This window comes from Stylophora pistillata, chromosome 7, assembly GCF_964205215.1.
Source record: "Stylophora pistillata chromosome 7, jaStyPist1.2, whole genome shotgun sequence".
NCBI lineage: Eukaryota > Metazoa > Cnidaria > Anthozoa > Scleractinia > Pocilloporidae > Stylophora > Stylophora pistillata.
The window spans coordinates 23,051,891-23,074,353 of record NC_142525.1 but is presented as its reverse complement, the minus strand read 5'-3'; the positions used below and the strand labels follow the sequence as shown (position 1 = coordinate 23,074,353).

At 38.6% G+C, this 22,463-nt stretch overlaps 2 protein-coding genes across 3 annotated transcripts in view; one reads left to right on the top strand and one right to left on the bottom strand.

Annotated features, from left to right (window-relative positions):
* Positions 1 to 1,177: 1,177 nt before the first annotated feature.
* Positions 1,178 to 22,463, top strand: part of LOC111331675 (uncharacterized) — a 38,977-nt gene continuing 17,691 nt past the window's right edge. Inside the window, exons 1-29 of one of the 2 annotated variants that reach the window (XM_088728868.1) lie at positions 1,178 to 1,238; positions 1,337 to 1,362; positions 1,508 to 1,574; positions 2,356 to 2,657; positions 3,077 to 3,230; positions 3,623 to 3,789; positions 4,620 to 4,703; positions 5,431 to 5,540; positions 5,902 to 5,921; positions 6,311 to 6,419; positions 7,007 to 7,138; positions 7,768 to 8,017; positions 8,497 to 8,592; positions 9,237 to 9,376; positions 9,713 to 9,779; positions 10,207 to 10,291; positions 10,636 to 10,757; positions 11,384 to 11,507; positions 11,613 to 11,702; positions 11,885 to 12,045; positions 13,068 to 13,203; positions 13,703 to 13,829; positions 14,069 to 14,288; positions 17,802 to 17,961; positions 18,592 to 18,711; positions 20,388 to 20,519; positions 21,079 to 21,201; positions 21,882 to 22,004; positions 22,332 to 22,454. In XM_088728868.1, the coding sequence (XP_088584994.1) occupies positions 1,178 to 1,238; positions 1,337 to 1,362; positions 1,508 to 1,574; positions 2,356 to 2,657; positions 3,077 to 3,230; positions 3,623 to 3,789; positions 4,620 to 4,703; positions 5,431 to 5,540; positions 5,902 to 5,921; positions 6,311 to 6,419; positions 7,007 to 7,138; positions 7,768 to 8,017; positions 8,497 to 8,592; positions 9,237 to 9,376; positions 9,713 to 9,779; positions 10,207 to 10,291; positions 10,636 to 10,757; positions 11,384 to 11,507; positions 11,613 to 11,702; positions 11,885 to 12,045; positions 13,068 to 13,203; positions 13,703 to 13,829; positions 14,069 to 14,288; positions 17,802 to 17,961; positions 18,592 to 18,711; positions 20,388 to 20,519; positions 21,079 to 21,201; positions 21,882 to 22,004; positions 22,332 to 22,454 (3,631 nt within the window). Of the gene's footprint in view, positions 1,239 to 1,336; positions 1,363 to 1,507; positions 1,575 to 2,355; positions 2,658 to 3,076; positions 3,231 to 3,622; positions 3,790 to 4,619; positions 4,704 to 5,430; positions 5,541 to 5,901; positions 5,922 to 6,310; positions 6,420 to 6,452; positions 7,139 to 7,767; positions 8,018 to 8,496; positions 8,593 to 9,236; positions 9,377 to 9,712; positions 9,780 to 10,206; positions 10,292 to 10,635; positions 10,758 to 11,383; positions 11,508 to 11,612; positions 11,703 to 11,884; positions 12,046 to 13,067; positions 13,204 to 13,702; positions 13,830 to 14,068; positions 14,289 to 17,801; positions 17,962 to 18,591; positions 18,712 to 20,387; positions 20,520 to 21,078; positions 21,202 to 21,881; positions 22,005 to 22,331; positions 22,455 to 22,463 lie in introns of those variants that run through there. The other variant, XM_088728867.1, reaches the window with a different exon arrangement.
* LOC148727153 (uncharacterized) lies at positions 14,633 to 17,140 on the bottom strand. The gene has a single exon (XM_088728999.1). It carries the CDS (start codon positions 16,809 to 16,811, stop codon positions 14,934 to 14,936), a length of 1,878 nt encoding a protein of 625 aa, XP_088585125.1. The 5' UTR covers positions 16,812 to 17,140; the 3' UTR covers positions 14,633 to 14,933.

Genomic DNA, 22,463 nt, shown 5'->3' with positions numbered 1-22,463 from the left:
AGACAGTAACCATGACAACTAAGATCACGTGTGGCAAATAGAGATTTTAGTATCTCGACTCCGCCGAGAAATGATAAGTTCTTGTAAAAACACGAGGAATGCCGATATTTCTTTCATTCTATGAGATAATGAAAATATTTTTTTTTCAAATCAGCTAGCAGTCTAGACATGTCATGCTCCTCAGTATTTCACTTTACAGAACGCATTATACGTAACTAGGCAACATTTCCGTTATAAGACAATATTCACTTCAATGTGACATTATTCGTCATTAGAAAGCATTCAACTGTAATTAGGCAACCTGTAGCTTAATTAGACAGAATTCTTCGAGTCGTCAGGACAGATCGCTATCGCTTACTTCAGTTTCAGAATGATTTAAGATGACACTTGTGAGTCTTTTTCATTATATATCTGATTTGTTATTTTAAGAAACCTTTCACTATGTTAACAGTGTTATGTTACCTCTTGTCCTTCCATTGTTTCTTATGCAATTGTTTTAATTGTTATCGTGATTATATTATGAATTCATTATGACGTTTAAGAGTGTAAATAGAAAATGTATATTTAATAGTCATCAAACACTGGAGCTGCAAATGCGCCGCAAGAAAACATCTTGAAAAAACAAACGTTTAAGGGATTATTAGCCGCAAAAGGTGCGTATGGCTTATTGCTTCACCTTAGTTTCAAACAGCAGAACACTCACGAATTGTTATCGTGGCACACCATAGTCGCGAAATTCTTCTTGAACTCTTGAATCCAATGACTTGTTCATAGGAAAGAGCGAAAAACTATCTCACTCTTTCCAGGCAGTCAGTTTGTGAGGAGTAGCGTGGCTCTGAAAACCCCCGTTGATTTCCCTGACTCGCTCACTCTTTCGTCTCTACTTACCAGGAGCGTATCAGGCTAGAATTTTCGGACCTAAACAAGAAGGTCCACGGATGCATAGGAGACCTCTACCATCCCTTCATATAATAAAGTAATATCTTATGATGATAAACACTTTTAATGCAGAGCCTTCTTTTAAAAAAATCCTGCCTATGCCCTGAGAGTTGTGTTTACTTCCATGCCTTCTTTATCTTCCTGGCTTCGTTCATTCTAGTCCACGGGAATCTCCTTTTAAGTTAAACAACAGTTTTTTCTTTCGTGCTCTTCTCATCAATACCATCATTGTTTTAGGATGGGTTGGTGTCATCCTCTATTGGCGTTTTCAGTTCTCGTTAATTTATTTCTCTCTGGAGGTAAGACATCATTGAAGTACTGATAATCATAAATCTCACTGTTTACGCGACGAACTTTCTATTTGAAAAATCAATTTTGATTCATTTTTGATCAACAGCTTTTGCACCAACAACGCACCAAAATGTAAGTCTAAGAATGATTAGTTTTATCATTGATCTCAAATGCATGTTGAAGGTGTCAAGAGGGTGATATAGGGCCTCAGTTTCTTGTCATAGTTTTGAGCATAAATTTTTTATGATTATTTTTAAAATGACTGTTCTTATTGTAGACGCTTCACCATCATATGACAGAAAATGATCTGAAATACTTTTTCGGTGTTGATAATCATTCAGAAGGTAAGTTAAGCAATATACCACACTTTCCATCGGTTTTCCACCATAATAAACTACATGGAATTTTTGAGAAAAGTTCATTAACTGAAGGTGAGTGATTTACAAACTTTTCGAGAAGTTCTCTCGACATCCCAAATAGGTTATCAGGCCGATAAGCTAATACAAAGTAGGGTCTATTACTTTTATAAATAAAACGTCTATTTATTATGGGTTTTAGTGGTGCGAGATAGGATAGGTTTTTGACCAATCAGGGTGCTTGGTAGTTATTCTATAAACATCCCGGATGTTTATAAAATAAACTGAATACTATATCATGCTTTTTTCCGTGAATTATTTATTATTAGTTGTAGCATCTTCCATGTTATTCATATATCTTATTAACCAAGCGCGAGGGCCGTACTGGGAGAATATCGGTCCGAGGTCTTGACAGTACGGACCGAGCGCAGCTTGGTCCGTACAAAAAAGACCGAAGACCGATATTCTTCCAGTACAGTCCCGAGCAAGCTTGGTTAATAAGATATTTATTATACGACTGAAGTTCAAAGGGACGCAAGTGCGGTATCATTCGGGACCATTCGGGACAGTGCCCGGTCCAATACTGAGAGAATATTGACCGGCAATAGAGCATTTTTATTGGTTGATTTTAGTTATTGGCCCTCTGACTGCCCGAGTCGTGTAATAAAAAGTTCTCATGACTGCTCCCTTTTTTAGAGCAGGGAACAGGTGGTTTCATACTTCCCCCTGTTCAACCCAAGCAATCCATTATATTTCTCTTTCACTATAGTTCCCGAGTACGACATAACCACTACCTATCAACTTGGGGAAATGGTCCCAGGTTCCGAACGGCGTCAACAGCGGGCAGAAGGATTACGTGAAAACAAATTTTACATAGTCACTGCATTTGGGCGGGAATTGCACTTGAACTTAACATTGAACAAAAAGCTGGTGTCTCCTGACCTCATTTCGGAGACAATATACGCCGATGGCACAATATCATACTCTCCCCCACCGCCAAACAATTATTACCTTGGTCATGTGATCTCCGATCCCCACTCAATGGTGGCTGTTAGTGACAATGGAGGACTGGTAAACTTGTGTAAATTGTTTGCCTCAGTTTTCGAAACAGAACGAAACAGAAGTGTATTGGATAAGCACGATAGTCGGCGACAAAATAACAAATAACAAGTTAAACCGCTCGGATTTCAAATGTTATCTAAGTGTAGATGGAGCTCAGTTAATTAATCAGTTAAACCCTGGCAGAACCAAGGAGCCATTTCTATCATTAGATATTTTATACCATACGCATGAATGATATATGATAATTATGGGAGAACGCAGTGAAAATGATGATAATATTGGAAGACATTTGTCTAAAATACTGTTATCTGGAATCTAAAAAAGTCGACTCAGTGGGGCTTTTTGAGTACAGAAAATCTCATGTTTTATATTTTTCGTGGAGCTGCGTTTGGAGCCTATTTTTAAATTGAATTTGATTTTTATTTTAGACTGGTATGCTGAAACTAGCCAGCGATACCTTATTCATTCACCCGTTACCGACCCATCTTGCAAAGCGGGCAGTGTCAAGTGAAGTAAAGACACCTCATTTGATTTACAAGAGGTCTCTTCCAGGTGAATTTGATCCGACTGATATGAAAAAAGGTACTATACTGCATGTTATCAGATAACATTCATTTAAATTGTGTAAGAAGCCAAATGACGAAAACCTATTATTTTACACGAAATCTTGATTCCAGAAATAATAGTGCCAGTTTTATCTCAAGAGCTAGTACTGACTGTTTCATTTCCTAGTATTTTTATTGTTTTTATGTCAAAGCTATCGATATTTCGATTCTGTAAACAAGACCAAAGAAACTCTGCTTGAAAATCGGCTTGTCTAGACCGGTAATCAACGGGAATTCAGAGAAACAGGCAACAGTCTCCTTTCTAAAGATCTACTTTAAACCGCTTTTCTTCAAAAGTAGTTGGGAGGTGAAAGGGAGGTTAGCCATTACTAACGAAACAAGTTTTCATACTTAACCTCATCTATACAGAGTTTAAACAAAGAAGGGAGATAACAGACGGACTGGAGGAAGAAGAAAAAGGAAATCTGACCATGAAAACCATGGAGGTAGCTTTAATGCTCGAGGCGAGTTCGGCGGCAACACTGGAGGATGAAATGCACGACCCAAAGGCGTTTCTCCTTTTATTAGGAAATACAGTAGGTGTTTTATGAAATATCAAAAAGTTTAAGTCTAAACTGTCTAAGTTTAAGTCCTCAAACATTGATCAATACCATCCTACACATCTGGAAGTTGTAGAAAACGAAAGAGGAAGGGTTCGAACTGAAATCATTATTGAGAACTCACAGACCTCACAAAGAATGAACTTCTTAGTTTTAGTTTATGTTCTTTACTGCCTTTCTGTTTGAATGTTTTACTTGTTATCGGCTGGTTGAATCCAGAATTTTAATTCAACTCTTTACCCATCTACTTTCCGGGAAATAGAGAGAAAGTAAACTTCCGTCAAGCTGGCCGGCTTAACTCGTGAAATGACATAAAATACTAAAGCATTTCAAAAACTGTACAAAAGTATAGAAGAAATTCCAATATCTATCATATTAGAAAATAGGGCAACTAGTTATATATAAATATTACATGAAATAATAAAGTATTATTAAAGTATATCTCTCATCACGTAAATCCTAGATTGTAGATTGTTCCATAATTTCGGAGTAGCTACCGAGAAAGCACGTTCACATAGTGTCGTTTCAGTCAATACATATGGAGGCTTTAAAAGTAAACCTCTAGAATATCTAATTTTATATGATTGTGACCTTTAATGCTAATCAATTTACGTATATATTTTGGAGGAAACCATAAATTGCCTTAAATTTAGGTAAATTAATTTTAAAATCTACTCTTAGTTTATATAAATATAATGCAAAAAGAAGTTAATGGGAATTAATTAAGTGAGAGAAGAATGCGCTAACACATCCATGGGCTACTTCGAAAGATGGTGAGAATTTTTATTTGTGTTTCTTTTTACTAGATCTCTGGACTCTTCATGGACCCAAGCATTGGAGAGATTCGTATTTATTACAAAGTTACGCGAATTGCCGTTATCGACAAGAAGGTAAACTATATCAGCAGACCTTAAAGTAAAGAAATTAACAAACAATCGGAAAAACGCCGTCAAATGAGAGAAACAATTTATCCAAAGAACAACAGGTTTCACAAATAAAGAGCGTTATTATCCAACTACACTTAGGCGAGTACAAATAACGCCACAGACGAGTACAAATATCACGCGGTATTTCTACTCGTCTATTGTAGAGTACCGGTTAAACAGGTTTTTTTCGCATCGCGCAAGCGAAGAATTGGATTGTAGTTACGAAAAAAAATGGCGGACAATTTGAATCAGATTTCCGACGACGAAGGGTCAGAATGACTGGCAAATATAGATCCAAGTCATTTAATGAAGAAAATAGAAACAGCAACAAAACAACGTGCCAATTCCGTTCCGCTTCGCATACTTCTGTCATGCACTCCCCGTAAATAAATATCCGCGAAATTCGCCCGCACTGAAATAACAGTTTGGCGTGTTGAAAAATAAATAACTCATTAGACGTTTTGTTGTGTAGTATCGCTGAGTATTTTTACTCGTTATTTGTAGGGCTCGTCAAAATACGGCACAACTCGTAAAAAATACTTAGCGATACTACACAACAAAACGTCTAATAAGATATATATATCGCAACTAAAACCATATTCCAGATTCGCAGGAATTGTCAATCAATCCAAAATCGGCTCTAAAATTGTCTTCAGTGTCGTTTGGAATGTTATATCTCTGTCTTCCGTAGATGTTTGGTGCAGACTACTCAGAATCTAAAGGTGCATGGTTATCGAAGTTTGCTAAATATATCAAATCCCACCAGACTGGCAAAGAAGATGTGTTCTCCCTTGTATACGGGTAAGAATAAGTAAATGAGTTATACAAAGCAAGGTGGATATCTTACAAGTCTCTCTGTCCAGCCACCAGCACGTCGGTAGGTCACTAAATTCATTGGTACTTAAATCGATTCATACATGCGATCAGCGTTCGATGCTGGAAACAATAAGCTTAAAAAAACAGGTAAAAATCAGAGTCTAGATTGTTCAGTGCGGACATTTTTTGTTGCTCTACTGTCCGTCTGTATTTTTGTCTGTTACGCATTGTGTTACTGTCACAAATTTTGCGCTTCCTCATGCCCCTTCATGGTAAATTGGCGTATTTAATTTAGTACAATGATAATAATTCCATAAATAACATTTATTATTTCTTTATTATTCAGCATGAAATCAGGACTTGGTGGTAAGAACTATATGATTGTTATAGATAGTAGGTTATGTTTAGGTATTTCTTATAATATAGACTTAATATACACATATGTGACTAGAAGCACTTGATTGATCTATATGATCTCCATTTATTTGCTCGCGTGGAGGAGGCGTTTGCTCCAGAAATCACACAAATTTTACCATCAAAATAGGAAAGTAAGCATTAAAAACTTCCCGCTGACCGTATTTTGAGATTCCTGGGAGTGACAACATCGTTTGAAAGTTGTCTTAAAGATTCGACTCTGGTGGCTGTCATTTTGAATTTCGCCCGGCAACCTTGCTGCTCACCTTTGTTTGGATGAACTAGCACTGTTACCGCGTGTATTAACACTGTTTTGTTGGGAATCTTTCTTAAAAAATCAGGGTTGGCTCCGTTCAAGACCATGTGCAAAGGCAACAGACCAACAGAAAACGTAAACAACATGGTGGGCTTACAAACGGCTCTGGTAATCACCCATGAAACTGGTCACAAGTAAGGCTTATTTTTGTTGTTCAAGTAACCGAAGGATTTTCTTACAAGAGCTCCTCTAATAGCCGACAGAGCCGTAGCCGATTTGGAGTTGATAATTTCAAATGATATAGAATAGAGACGAGACGATAGTACTGTAGAACTGTCGCATTCATCTGCAGTGTTTTAGGGTCTCTCGGGGGTTAACTGTTAGTCATAAAAGAGCAAACACATTTAACCGTTAGGAGTAAAAATTGACAAATGTTAGCCGTCGGAAAGAAATTAAAAGGTAGCCGTAAAACTGAAAAAATGTTGAGAGCCATCAGCCATCATCAAAGTATTTTTAAAACCTCGAAAGTCAGCTACCTCGATGGAAGTTGAAGAAGCTAATGTTTTCCTGTCATATAAGTTGGTATTCCAATCGAGTTTGTTGTCACATAAGTGTAGCACAAGTAAGTACCATGTTTTGTTTTTGGCAAGAGAGCATAAGTTCAGAGACTGACTTCCCAAGAAAGGCCTCCTTTAAGTTCATTCTCTTGGGTTTGTCCTCCTTTGTTTTAAACCAGTCAATAACAAAATGACAATTGATGAGTAAGTATTGTTGTTTCTAGTATGGGGGTTGATCATGATGTAACAGACGAGTGTCCTTCTAGCACCTACATCATGTCAGCGGTACTCCCTGGCGGCCCTAAGGCTGAGACGTGGTCCAACTGCAGTATGCGAGTCATTCAAGAGTTTCTCAGGTAGATATCGGCCCAACCTGTGTGGCGATTTCCAAACTGGAAATCCTAGGTGTATAATAAATAAGCCGCGGTTAATGTAACGACAATAGCAATGAGCATATCTTCGAAGGCACTGTAGCTTGCTCGCAGGCTCGTGAAACAAGCAGCAGTAAGAGGTCTTATGAGGGGTGGTGAAAGTGGTTTCTATCAAGACCCCTGTTTTCTCGAAGTCACTTTAACACATATGACCTCGAAGTCACTCTAACACATATCACCTCAACAAAAACAAAGACTATTTTTGCTTTGCCACCGTGGTTGCTTTCCATATAATGATGCTTTCTCACTTTTCTTTTCCTTTTGAACAAGGATTGTTGGATTAAAATACGTTGCAGACGAACTGTGTGCTATCACTGCACTCTTGAGAAGTCATCACACCGTGACTTTAAGTGTGTAATTGTAGGCAGGGTAGTAAAACATATGCGTGTTATCTGGACCAAAGAAACACGAAGCACTTCTTTCTTTGCTTTGATGAAAGGGCTTGGATGATTTTGTTTATTGTTCCGTGGAGGGTCATGTTCCATAGCGATTCCGAAAGCTTTGCAAATTTATCTGACTTTTACTGAACTTGTCCATGAAATATTTTTTCGCAGAAGTAGTAAGTCAAAGTGTTTGAATATAGAAGCGGAGGCTGGCGAAAGGACTGTGGTATATGAAGAGATAGGTACAAATGCCACACGAGAAATCAGAAGTAGGGTAGCACGCGGTATAATGGTAAACATTGACCTTAGCAACTTTTACGAAGATAAATTTGTATTAAAACTTCCCGGCGAAGTCATGAATGGCGATGACCAGTGCGTCTTACAATATGGACTTGGCTTTCGACAGTGTTCTCAATTTGCGGTAAGGACTTAGTTTATCCTTGTACTTTAAAAATTCTAACACCCAGTAGCTGATTCAAATGTCTATTTGGTATTAATTTGTATTCAATTTCATGTTTTTCTTTTTTAATTACCAGTTGAAAGCAAGGTAAAGAAAACAAATTATGTTCCAAACAAAATCATGTCTAAATGAAAACTATGTATTCGTATCTTTATTTATTAGTTAACTATTATCTCGTCCATCTATTTCTTTTGTTTATTGTTTTGTTTTTTCGTTTATTGCAAGCACAAAAAGAAGTGATGTCCGAAAATGCACTCACTGAATGCTAAATTAAACCAACAAATATATGGAAACAATTAAAAGGTTACATGTAGTAGATTGGCTTAATTTTTCAGTATTTTCCACATATCTAGATAAAACTGTTTTAAAAAAGTTACTGCTTGAACATTTTGTAGAGGCGTTTTGATGTCACTTGACGGTAATGCTTGATCATTTTTCAGGGAGAATGTGGTAAACTGTGGTGTACTCCAGACGGAAAATGGTGTGACACGCGTGCCGCTCCTGCTCTTGACGGAACTCCCTGTGGAAGCAGAAATGTAAGTCGTCATTATTATGCACATGTTCAATGCCAAGACCAGACAGAATTACAAGCTAAACTCTTGAAAGAGCTTTTCAAGTGCAAAACTCGTAATTTAGGAGGCAAAGTTGGTTTCAACACTTTAAACCTTGAGAGTGACCAGTAGGTCATTTCTCCGTGCAACTATACGGTTGAATCATTCATTGAGATCACGAGAATAAAGGAAATAATCACCAAGCTAAGAAAATTTGATCGTTAAACGAATTCTCCTCGTCAACACTAAAGGAAACGTATAGAAAAGATTATGGAGAATATGGACACTGATGTAACGGTATAAAGGGTTTAGGAGACGTTTTAGTGTGTCCCCAGTGGCATTTGTTGGAGGGGTCCAACTTTTCATGTTAGCTTTTCTGTTCAAATAAAATCATCGTTTTCATGTGTATTCCAAAACTTACAGAACATAATCTGTGCTTAGGCATGGTTTGATGCCCCACTGGTTTAAGGATTTAATGAATGAAACCGAGAAGAGTCTATGAATTGTAACCTCTCGGATACATTCATTAAATCTTTAAATCAGAGTAGCGTCAAAAGATGTCTCATTGTCCAACTGGTTGCTTTGTGAACTTTAATAATCAGTGCTTGTAATGTATTTCTGTTACGTAGTGGTGTATCAAAGGAGTGTGCGTTGACAACGGTCGGCCCCATGTTGATGGCTGGTGGAGCGATTGGTCGGAATTTACACCATGCACGAGAACGTGTGGCGGTGGAGTACAGCACAGGACAAGATCATGCACAAATCCACCGTGAGTGAACGAATCATCGATGATTATAACGAGTAATCAAGTTATGGATTGCATTTGTAATCGTAAGAACCCTCCTACCACAATGATCTCATTTTACCTTGAGATTTTGGTTTCCACCAATTCCTGATGCGTGGAGATATTGCATTACCGAGCAACTTTACATTGCGCTTATGCATTCTACAGATCGGCTGGTTTCTGATAAGATCTAAACTGAATAGCAATTGAAATGCATAAAGTACAGATAAGTCTGGCTTTTGATCGTAAGTGCGTTCGTCCGTGAGTACAAGTTTGGTGATGTTTTGTCTTCTTTTTTTTCTGCGGATCTTGAATGGAAAGACCTTCAAATGGAGGGAAAGAATGCCAAGGAAATTCTATTGGACACTGGAGAATCTGTGAAATCTTAGTAAGTATCCACTGTCCTCTTCGATCTGATAGTATATCATTTATAGATACATTTAGACGAGCCGGAGATTAGGCAAATATTGTCTAAAAAAAATTGAAGAGAGGGGACAGAAGATTAGGATTTTTGCACTTTCACTTCATCATGACACATTCGTTTTCTTTTGACGAGAAACAAGGCAGAATTTTTTTCTTGAATATGGTTAAATTTTTCCTCTCGGATTCATTCAATCGTCAGTTTGAGGATGGTATAACACGAAACAGAACCAGTAATCCACGTTACTGATTTAAAAAATAGTTGAATTCTCCTGTATTGAGTGATCTTCTCGACCAGACCACTACCTTTGGAAAGTTAACTTCTGAAGTCTCTAAACCTGTTTTTACTTTAACAAAGAAATCACACATTAATTGAAGAATGAGATTCATTTCAGCCCTGTCCTGGAAGTATCACAGATACATATCGAGATGAACAGTGTGCTAGGAAACTGGAGGGCTCATCAGCATATTATCACGGAGGTAATTTACAAAAATATGAGGTTCCCTTAAATTTGTTAGAGTATCCTCGATGAATTAGGACATCGGTCGTAAGAATAATTATTCCGCGATCGTTTTTTTTTTTGTACAGTCGGCCAGTTACGCATTTTTTTTTCCAATGGTGTTTAACCCATGCAAACTTCTGTGAAGTGTATAATAATAACATACCTGTGGGAAAATGGTTTTTAACTAGAAAAAAAATTGTCACTTTCCGCGTTTCCTCTCGGTGACTGCACGACAAGCCAGAACAACGTTGATAACACAGTGAATTTTTGATTATCTTTAAAGAAATGTTTTCGCAATTTACTCCTTTCTAACTTCTTTAGGACCATGTGATTTGTTTTGCCGAGAGGGATACACTGTTACGACATACGGAAAAGTGTTAGACAGTACCAGATGCAGCAAAGATCCCACCATCTTTGATGTTTGCATTGGTGGAAGTTGCCGAGTGAGTTACCAATGTGAATGATTGCCTGTGACTTAAGGAGTCAAAAAAACTGTGCAAGTGATGTTCAACCAAATGGCGCATCCCAAGGCTTTTTAGTAATATTTCTTGATATATTATCAGTCGCTTATATTATGTCGTTATCAGCAGTAGCTTTTAGTAAGTGGACCGTTATCTATGAGTCGAAATTTCTGATCGAGCCCTGATCACTGAGATCAATGTTGGTGTTCTGAATCAAATTGGTGGCGAACCAACAGGAACGCTAACGAAAGAATAGAAATGTTAGAGGGCTTTTTGTGATAGACTATCACTTCATGCAGCAGAAGTAACAATACCCTTGGTCGCTTCATGTTAAAGGCAATGGGATACGCTACGAAAGTAATTGTAATCGGAAGAAATCGTTTGCAAGGATAACGAGATTTATGTGGATCGAATCGGGCTCTTCTTGCTAGAGTTATTCAAGATAATCCAAAATTCTGTCAATCAGAGTAGAATGAAGCAACACAAAAAAGTATACTGTTAAATTACCATCATTTCCCCAAGCTCCTTTTATCTCCTGTAACTTCAAGATGACTGCCCAGGTTTGGTTTTTCCTGAAAGGTGACTGTCATCTGTTTTTCCTTTATCAGGCTGCTGGCTGTGATCAGGTCTTAGGATCAAATGTAAGAATCGACAGGTGTGGTGTGTGTGGTGGCAAAGGGGACACTTGTAAACATGTTGTAGACCAATACAAGACACAATGGAACAAAACTGGTAATGAGTATTTTTGATATGTAATTGACTTCATCCACATTATCTTCCTGCAGATCTCCTTGCAACCAAGGATAATGAATAAATTAAGTCACTAATTCTTTAAAGGAAAAGAGAACGCAGATTCAATTTATGATCTTCCACCTGGAACAACGTCAGCAAGTTTTGTTGAAGTCGCTGCGACGTACAACAAAATAGGTAAGTCCTCCGTTTCTGCGAGTAAGGGGTTCTGCCCAGCACTTAAGCGATCTAGTCTCAGCTCGTAATGTTAGTGTAGGGGTACATTTTTACCCTGATGCGATAGAAAAGGTAATTAAAACTCCTAAGAACGCCTTGCAATATTCATTTCTTGACAAATTGATGCATATATTCTTCTGCAGGTCTCATGTCGAAGAATGGTGATTATCTAATAGACCCAGATAAGGATAAAAACGTCCAGATTACTTATGCTGGAGCTCACATCCACTACCTAAATAAAAATAAACGTTTTGCTGATGAACTGAAAATAATAGGACCAACGACCGCAAAACTCAAGATAATGGTAAGGATGAACAACACGATGAGTAGTTAAAGCTTCATCGGCTTGTTTGTATCGAGGAAATGGGAAGAACGTTTTCTTAAAAATTTCATTTTATTCTCAGTGTGCAACAGAGCACCGAAAACACTTTTTTAGCTTTATCAAAAGAAGATAAGCCCTTGGACGAGTAAGAAATATTTGGTCATTTCAAATCACTTTTCTTCTTTTATCATATAAGGGGCAAAATTACTGAATTGTGATTGGTCAAGACAGAGGGCAATTTTTCTTAATTTTTGTAACTGCCCAAGCAAAATTACTTGAAAATGATTGGCTGAAAATTGCTTAGCAACGGCTGCCAAGGTAAAAGAATTTCTGTTTGTTTTGTAACAATGGCGTCCCGTTTTGCGCGAGATCAGTAAGAAAACATTTTGCCCCTTATATTATAAACAAGCAATCACATGGTTCCTTACCTATACTGCTTCTCCCGATAATATCTATACAATATCAGCAAAAAAGCAAGGAAATACTTAAACTTATCAGGTAGAAGTTGTTATTTTGATCTACTACTAAATTCCTGTGACTACTTTACAAGGAAACGTGTAGCAGTTAGAGGTGAGAATTAACAATCAGATCTTGACAGTTAAGGGTTAAACAATAATTAGCGAGAAATAAAGTGATTTTTATCCCTCAATCACTTTTGAGAAAATTGAAATGGTGAAAGCCACAACCAAAAAAGCTAAGCCTTAGCTTTCGGAAACATATAATTTGATGAATACAGTAGAAAATTCTTCCTCTGCCTCTGTCCACGTGGAATCATATCAACATCATCCCCTTTTAGGAGGGGTGAAGGAAATTTCTCTTGTCACGCCACCATTGGACGTAACTCCATGGCATTCCCTCCTTCTGTGTTCTTTGATGACACTTTCCTTGATCCACTTGGGTAAGATCGAACGGATCCGGCTAAAAAACGCCAGCATGTCTCGGGAACAGTTGCGATTACCTATACTAGTTCCTCCTTTCAGCTTTGCTTTTTTTCTCCAACTCAGTTTATAGCGGAATATGGAGAGAATCTTGGTGTCGTTTATGACATCTGGTATCACGTGAACTCCTGGCATAAGCCGAGGCTCAGCTACAAATGGATTGTTGGTGATTGGTCAGAATGTTCTGCTACATGCGCTCGAGGTGAGCTGAAGAGGATTAATACGCCACAGGTTTTCCAGCACTAAAGCTGTAGCCTAAACAACAAAGAATTCATTGCAACTCAGTGGGAGAGCATCAGGGCACGGAATTGGATTGTCTGAGGTTCTATTCCTTGTGGGGAAACTCATATTTTTCTTTTAATTCCACTTCTTGGCAATACGAATATACTCTTTTCTAATACCAAGCTTAACTACCCTGTTTCCCTTTCAGGTTATTTTTAACTTTTAAAATGTTGGTGTGCGACCACTCCAACAAATGATCTTTTTCAAGGTTTTTTTTCATTTAAGGCGGTCTCCATGAGACTAAAAGTGAGACAACGATAAGGAACATTTCATCTTGATCATTTACTTTGGTAAAATGGATACCAACGATCACACTTCGGCGTTCTTGAGACCATTCTTGAGTCACTAACTTATCTCGTTAAATTCATCCAAAGAGCAAAATTAACGTTCAATGGCCATGGAATTTCATTTCTCTTAAGGTGTTCAAACTCGAGAAGTTCGTTGCGTTCTAGAAGAGGATGGAACACCCGCTAGTGACAAAGCTTGTGATAAGCATCTACGACCAGAGGATAATCAGGAATGCAATCAGCAACCCTGCCCTCCAGAGTAAATATCATTCCAAACTGATTTTTTTACATTTTTTCTTTCCTGTTTATGAACGACTATTAGCAACTTTTCTCAATGTATACGATGATTTTCATTTTTTCAATGATTTCTCAATTTTTTCAAATTTTTATGGGGACGAAATGTATTATTCAAAAAGATGCCTCTAAAAACAAACCTCGAGACAACTCAGTCTCCAGATTTAAGAAATTTTGAATCATTCACTTGCCCATTTCTCCCAGGTGGATCGTTACAGATTGGTCGCCATGTTCGAAAACCTGTGGCACTGGTTATCAGACTCGCGAAATGAAATGTCACGAGAAAACGAGCAGTCACCACTATTCTGAAATATCTCCCTCTGAGTGTGATCCAAATAAGCTACCACATGTCAGTAAACTGAGTAGACAGTGCAACAAGATCATTTGCAAGCCGAACTGGAAAATTGAATCGGCATGGACGGCAGTAAGTGATCACTTAAACGATTTATTTTAATTAAGGTGGTCTTCCACTCAAATTTTAAAAAAATTCAGTTTATGCTTTACCTAAGTTATTTAAGTACCATTGGAGAGATCACCTCAAACTGATACTTTTAAGAATTTTGATAGACATGTCGTTGCCATGGTAACCAAGTTTTGGGCCCCCAACTGTGAAAATAATGGTGTTCTTGTAAAAAGGATATCTCAAGAACTAGCGGTCCTATTCACCTGAAATTGGTATCAAAACTAAGTACAAAGATGGCTTTATGTCATGAACCTCAGAAAACCCATATTTTTTATGCCAAGCTATTATAAAATTGCAACTGTTCCTTGATTACAACATTTTTGTTTGTATTATCACCATGGATACATCTGTCAACAACCATGTAACTAAAAATCACTAATAATTTTAGGTTCACAACACAGAACTATACTCAAGTAAACCTCCCTGAAAATTTCATCCCTTTTGGTTTAATACTTTTCAAGAAATCCTTTTTGCCGTGACGGGCACTCTCTCAAAATTGCAAAACTGAGAAAATCAAGTTTAAAGATTTAAGTTGATCAATCAAAATAATCACTAAAGCAACTGGTGCCTTTTGGAAAGTTTAAGCTAAGCTCTTTGATGTTCTCATTAAAATGCACCAGGTGCATATATGTCACCCTCCTTTTCCTGGGATTTGTCATTTTTTTTCTTTATTTTTCCCCTGAGTAGCCTCCTCCTTGTCTTGTTCTTCTCTTGGAACTTGTATTCAGCTTTCAAAACACGAATCTTGTCCAACTGCTGGCATTCATTTATACAGAATTCACCTGGGGGAATTCCAAGACTCTCAAACACTTTAATAGCTGCTCTTGAACCAATATTAAAGTGAGCGACAGCATCATAAACCCCCAGCTGCAGTACTTCAGAATCAACAAACACCCCCTTTGGCACACGCTCCCAAACCATACCATTGAGTGACTCATTCTGGTTTTGAGTCTTGCCATCAAGACATTTGCTGAGAAGGCTGTCCTCACTCAACCTTTTATAAATGGGTTTGATTTCCTCTCTGACATCTAAAGGTAGGCCAGTTCCATGTTTGAAAGTGTTTGTCCTATTGACCTTGTCCCGCTGAAAACCACACCAGCTTTCAGGACCCTCAGGGCAATGCCCATGGTAATTACTGTCTGCAGAAGAAGCACAGTGAAACAAGCTGGCATAAATTGCCTTTTTCATGGCAGCAAGATCACCTGAGTTGCTTCGAATGGCAATTCCATAGTAATTTTGCAGTCTGTCAATCATGGCATCTGTCAGCCTGCCTTTCCCACCCATCCCTTTCTTTTCCTTCTTTAACTTTCGTAAAGCTGTTCCCAGTCGTTTTTGAACATGGCCAACACATTCCTTCTTTTGAACTTCAATATCATAGACTTGGTATACATCTTTGACTAATGAGTAACTTTTGCTGTCACCATCGCCATAATATTCATCATACTGCAGCTTATGCAGATCTACTGACCTTTGAAACATTCGAAGGGCGCCTTCTGGTTCCATAGCTGGTGCTGAACCCTTAAAGTTTGCCTTGCAAGAGGCTCTGTGGTCTGCTCTCCATGCAGTAGTTTCTGGGGTGTCAGGATCATTTTCATGCTCCCTGCACTTGATACAAACTTTGCTTAGGGGCTCAACATCTACCACTTTCCCTGTATCCATGCTAATAGCACTCACACAGCCATTTAAAGAAGAAAAGCCTCTTCTCTGCCATGTTCCATCAACAGACACTCCACATCTTGCTATGCCCTCATCTGAACCTGGCTTGATATCGTGAATCTCTCTTGCAGTATCACGCATTGTCTCCAGTGAGATCTTCTTTACTGCTCGGAGTATTTCTTTATTATGGCGAGCATATGGTGTAGGTCTAGGAGGTGGCGGCATGTTCATAAGTCCACAAAACCTCTTACCTGCCGCACGTCCACAACCAACAGATCTTGAAGCATACACAAATCTTCTGTTTACTTCAAAGAAACGGCCTATTTGAGCTGAAGTAAAGAATTCCATAGACCAACCACACGAGCAGCAAAGCAAACGAAGATTCGAGGCACAACCTTTGCGTTTCATAGCTTGCTCTTGTAAAATTAAATCACAAACAAAGCATTCTTTGCATGGCATACATTCCATCACAGAAGACAAAATTCTCATATCTACAAACCGAAATCCACTTATGATTGACTCCTTACACTCCTTGATACCCTCAGAAGATGCGGTGGTCAGACCTGCTGGAATCTTGCGGGCAGAAGCTGAACATTCTTTCCCAAGACCTTTGGTGCTGACACTCGTTTTTTCCTTCTTCGAACGCTTCGATTCAGTAGAGTACTGGTTTCCACGATATTTACGCTTTTTTGTGTAACCAGAACGAGCCTTTGGTGGCATTGATAAATAAATTATCAAGCAAAATCGCAATAGGAATAGAGTGAACGAATACGACCAAAATGGTGGATGATAAGTTGGGAAATAGTGTCGCCACATATCATCCGCCATTTTGGGTGCTCGTAACTCAGTGCATGTATGCCTGATTGAAATGTCAATAAACAACGGGAATAACCAGGGAGGGGTCCCAGGAGAAATTCCGTCGTTTCCTTTTGACTGCAACTGCGTTTTGTTTTCATAAACAAACCGTTGCTATGGTCGTTGCTAAGGTGAAAATTCATACTCCCTAAGGAATTTAGCAAAATTTTTGACTTTACCTCCTGAATATGGAAAAAAGGAAGCTGTAGAATGAAAGAGTAATGGTTAAAGATACCAAAAAGCACCATTTTCAAAATGAAAGTTTTTTGACAAAAAATACAAATTTTTGAGTGGAAGACCACCTTAAGATTTTTCGAATAGCAAAACGGTTGAAACCATGGCTAACAGGCTGGACTCTGGATGGGAAGGCCTGGGTTCTTTGATCAGGTGAGGTCTGGCTAGGTTTTTATGTTGTGTTCGTGGGTTCACTCTTACAACACCTCTCTTCAGCCACGTGAACTGAAAAAGTGGTGAAGGAAATCTTTGCGGGAAACTTGACAAGAGGCTGGAGGAGGAGTAAGAAAAGTCTGTTTACGAGCCTAGTGGCCCATTAAGCCGGTGCTTAACTCCGGTTTCTGTAGCATGAAGCGACTAGGAGTATTTCTACTCCCCCCTGGATGGGATGCTAGTCCATCGCAGGGTTACCCCAAGCATTAAATTGCCGATACCCATTTATACACCTGGGTGAAGAGAGGCACTGTGAGAGTAAAGTGTCTTGCCTAAGAACACAACACAATGTCCCGGCTGGGGCTCGAACCCGGACCACTCGATCCGGAGTCGAGCGCACTAACCATGAGGCCACCGCGCCTCCACACTGGGGGAGGAATACTTGTGATTAATTAGCATCTCTTCCTGAAGGAGATGAAGGACTCTTAATTGCATCCTCCGTAATTTAGAAACTGGGGTAAGCTCAGCCGTTGAAACTACACTTTCTCGTGAAAGTTTTGGTGTTTTTATTTCTAGTGCTCTACTCCATGTGGTGCAGGCATTCGAAGGCGCACAGTTGACTGCATTCTTGTTGATCAAGATGGAAGACCTTCTAAAGTATCAGACGCACAGTGTACTTTTTTAAAAAAACCCCAAGATACAGAGGATTGTAACGACAAACGACCCTGTTTGGAAGGTTGATCACTTGCTGTTGTTTGGGTTCCCTGTTTTTTTTTTTAGTTTCCCGCCTTCAGGTCACATGACCTCCGTAACTTGGAATGTTCTTCATTTAGCTTTTTTTATTGTAGATATTTGCTTTTCCATGGGCACTTGTTAGGAAAAAACGAAGTGTGAAGTAACTTGAAGCAAACAAACGTGAAACCTAGAGAAGAGAAATCACACTCCCTTCTCTAATATTAGATCTTTCTTTCAGCTTGAAATTGCCTTTTTCACAAACTAGAGTTACCCACATTTAAGGAGTATGATTGTGCGATTAAGGTGGCAGCCTCTGACCTTCACCTTGGCAAAATTAAATATAAAAGATATAATATAAATATAAATTTAATACTTACATATTCGTTATAAGTATATGATCTAATGCGCTTTACAATAAGTTAAAAAATATCCAAAAGAAAGAGCGGGGAATATGATAGTTAAATTACAAGATAAAAACAAAATTATATTTTAACAATAAATTAAAAAGCGATAAAAAAAAATCTATATAGTACATAGTCTAAAAATGTTCACGCAATTAACAGGAACTCGCCAAAACTTCCGGGATCTAGCCCTTCAACTGATCCTGATTAGAATTTTATTTTTTCATTAGATGGTAACTATCGATGCTACCCATCTAGTCCATGTCAAAATGACGCAGTTTGCACTGAAAAGCCGCCAGGCCACTATCACTGTGACTGCTTGAAAGGATTCAAGGGAAAAAACTGTGACGGTAGGAAACCTTGTGAACTTGTTAACAGAAAAGTGCACTGTACCAACACTATTACCAGAAATGCATGAACGAGCTCAATCCCGAAGAGAGGATTTGAATTCGGAGTGTTGTTGAGCAGGAGTAGAACTGGAAAATCGCGAAGAACTTCTTAAAATAAGAAGAAAAATAACTACAAAGCGGGTGTTACAATTTTTTTACTCACCTTTGCCGTGTGATTCGTTCAGAGAACCCCCACCATCTTTCAACCAATCAAATGCATTTCTAAAAGCAATAATGACTCTTTCATCCTTTTTTGTCGCGGTCTTCATTACGTGTGATGACATAGATTTCTTATTGGGTCCCAGTGACGTTTACCTTAGAATTTCATCCCTTTCGCATTTCACGAAGAAATGACCAATGAATATATCCTATAAGACGTTTTGTTGTATAGTATACCTGACTATTTTTACGAGTTGTGCCGTACTTTGACGAGCCCGTAGGGCGAGTCAAAATACAAATAACGAGTAAAAATACTCAGCGATAACACACAACAAAACGTCTAATAAGTTATTTATTATCCAACACGCAAAATTGTTATTTCAGTGCGGGCGAATTTCGCGGATATTTATATACGGGGAGTGCGTGACAGAAGTATGCGAAGTGGAACGGAATTGGCGCGTTGTTGTGTTGCTGTTTCTATTTTCTTCGTTAAATGAAGAAATTTTCTGGTCGTCAAGCTGTTTTTCTTCGTTCGATTCATCTATTGAACTTGGATCTATATTTGCCAGCCATTCTGACTCTTCGTCGTCGGAAATATGATTCAAATATTCCGCTATTTGTTTGTTTTCTTTCGTAACTACAATCCAATAGCCCATTTCCGAATTACCCTTGGCCTCATTTTTAAAACGAGTCTTGGTGCTCATCCTTTCATATGATAATAAGTTTTCATTCACATGCAAATAAAACTCATTTTCACAAAAATGGTTGAGCACCAGGCCTCGTTTTGAAAAAGAGGCCAAGGGTAATTCGGAAATGGGCTATTCTTCGTTTGCGCGATGAGAGAAAACTTGTTTAACCGGTACTCTACAATAGACGAGTACAAATACCGCGTGATATTTGTACTCGTCTATGGCGTTATTTGCACTCGTCTCGGTGTAGTTAGATAATAATCAGCGATACTACAAAACAAAACGTGTAATAAGTTATTTATTATCCAACACACCAAACTGTTATTTCAGTGCGAGGGAATTTCGCGGATATTTATTTACGGGGAGTGCGTGACAGAAGTATGCGAAGCGGAACGGAACTGGCGCGTTGTCGTGTTGCTGTTTCTATTTTCTTCAATAACTGAAGAAATTTCCAGGTCGTCTAGCTGTTTTTCTTCGTTGGATTCATCTAATAAACTTGGATGTATATTTTTCAGCCGTTCTGACTCTTCGTCGTTGGAAATATGATTCAAATTGTCCGCCATTTTTTTTCGTAACTACAATTCAACTCTTCGCTTGCGCGATGCGAGAAAACCTGTTTAACCGGTACTCTAGAGTACAAATACCGCGTGATATTTGTACTCGTCTATGGCGTTATTTGTACTCTACGAAGTGTAGTTGGATAATAATACCGTATAGTACAAAGTAAGCATGAATCTGGATACGTTGATGACCATGAGCTACAACAACAAAGCGTTTATTTATCAATAGAGATCGAGACTCCTTGTGATAATCATCACTGTCAAAATGGAGCCACTTGCGAGCGTAATGGTAAATCCTCAAAGTGGGGACGCAAATATACTTGTATTTGCCCAGAATGGTACAAGGGAAAGAACTGTGAACGTAAGTACAATACAAAAATGTATCATTGAAGACATATGTGAACAACAATCGTTTAGTCAAGATTCGATGCCAGAGACTGCTTTTACCGAGTTATTGGTTATTGCAGTGGCCACAGATCAAAAGTAAGGTTTTCAGCATGCCCACCACAACTATTTTTAGGAAGCTCTCCTTGGCACTAATCAGAGGTCGCTGGGAAGTTTTGTCTTACTGTCCACTAAGGTGACAGCACGACTCATTAATGAAATTACGAGAATTCGTAGAAATGATATGAGTAGACGTGGAGAGAAGGATATGACGTCACTACCGTAGAGATGATACAAAGCAAGTTAAAATGACCTGAAGAAAGATGACGTCATGAGTTGGCGCGTGACTTCAAACGAAGAACTGAGTCAGGCTTGTCGAAAGTGAAATGGACAATTTTGGTAGCAAAAAGGCTCTAAAACTATTACATTCATGACACCCTTACCGGAAACAAAATGATTGACTTATCTTGCATTGCTAAATAAGACCATGTGAATGGTTTAAGAATTTTTGATCGATAACGGTTATTTCCTTTCAGAAAAAATATTTCCATGTGACAGCCATCCTTGCCATAGCCATGCTACTTGCATAAACGGTGATAGCGATCCCTCAAACTTCACATGTAAATGTCCCCCGTGGTTCACTGGGAAGTTTTGCGAAAGTGAGTTAATCAATATTTACACTTGCAAGTTTTTTTTGACATTTTTTTTTCGCAACATGTCTAGCTTTTCCCTAACATGATCATCTGAGCGAAATCTGGCGCGAACTTTTTGGAAAAGGATATTAGGGAAATTTAACGTATACTGGTAAGTGGTCTAAGTCTTCTTTATGGTCCAGAGACTTAGACCATTTACCAGTCTCAAGTGGGGAAGCTACATGCCCACATGATGTACAATCTCAAGAAAATAATGAACATGCCTTGATAATAAAGAATCCCGAACGAAGAGATTCTAAAGAAGTCAGGTCGCTCATCTATGGCTGACATATTAACTAAGATGAATTAGAAATGGCTTGGTCATGTAGTGAGGGTTGAGTCGCGAGATTACCCAAGTAGCTGCTGTACTCCCAGCTTAATGAAGGCAAGATAAACCAGGAAAGGCCTTGGCTACAATTCAAGGACACTGTGAAAAGAAACCTGAAGCGGAAGAACATTGCAGAAGGTACCTGGAAGCAGCAAGCAAAAGATAGAACAACCTGGAGGGGCCTGACTAAAGCCTGAACTACTTATTAAACAGACATTGTCAAGTCCACAGACTGAATTGTTAGTAGAAGTGCTAGTAGTATTCAAGAAATAGTCCACTTTGGGCTCAACTTACATCAGCCATTCCTTTTATTCCATAGTAACTACCAACAAGTGCGATGAAGAGCCATGCAACAACAGAGGATATTGCCTGAGTAAGAAATCAGACCCCGCCTGGTACCAATGCTTCTGTGAAGATTGGTTTGAAGGCACAAACTGTGAGAGTAAGTTATGCAATGGATATAAAACAGTCGCATACTATAAGTGAGAGACAAGAAGGTACTCGGCCAACGAACATTAGTTTTCTAAAAGCAACTTGTTAATTGGTGTAGCCCCGATGACAGCTGTTTGCTGAAAACAAAGAAAAGTTGTTAGATTATCTCGGGGAATAGGTTGAAAGTCCAAGCAGGTCTCTAGTGCGGTTTTAGGCCAAAAAAGATTTGTTTTCCTGCGTCTAAGAAAAGGTTATGATTCAATTGACCAATTGAAGAGCCTGTAAGGTATAATGCAAACGAGCACTGACGATACTTTTTATCTGTTTACTTATTTAGAGCAAATATACCCTTGCGACCTACAGCCGTGCAAAAATGGCGCTACCTGTACCAATGATCCGGACGACATCTCATTACATCACTGCCAGTGTCCAGCCTGGTTTACTGGCCAAAATTGTGAAGGTTTGAGAT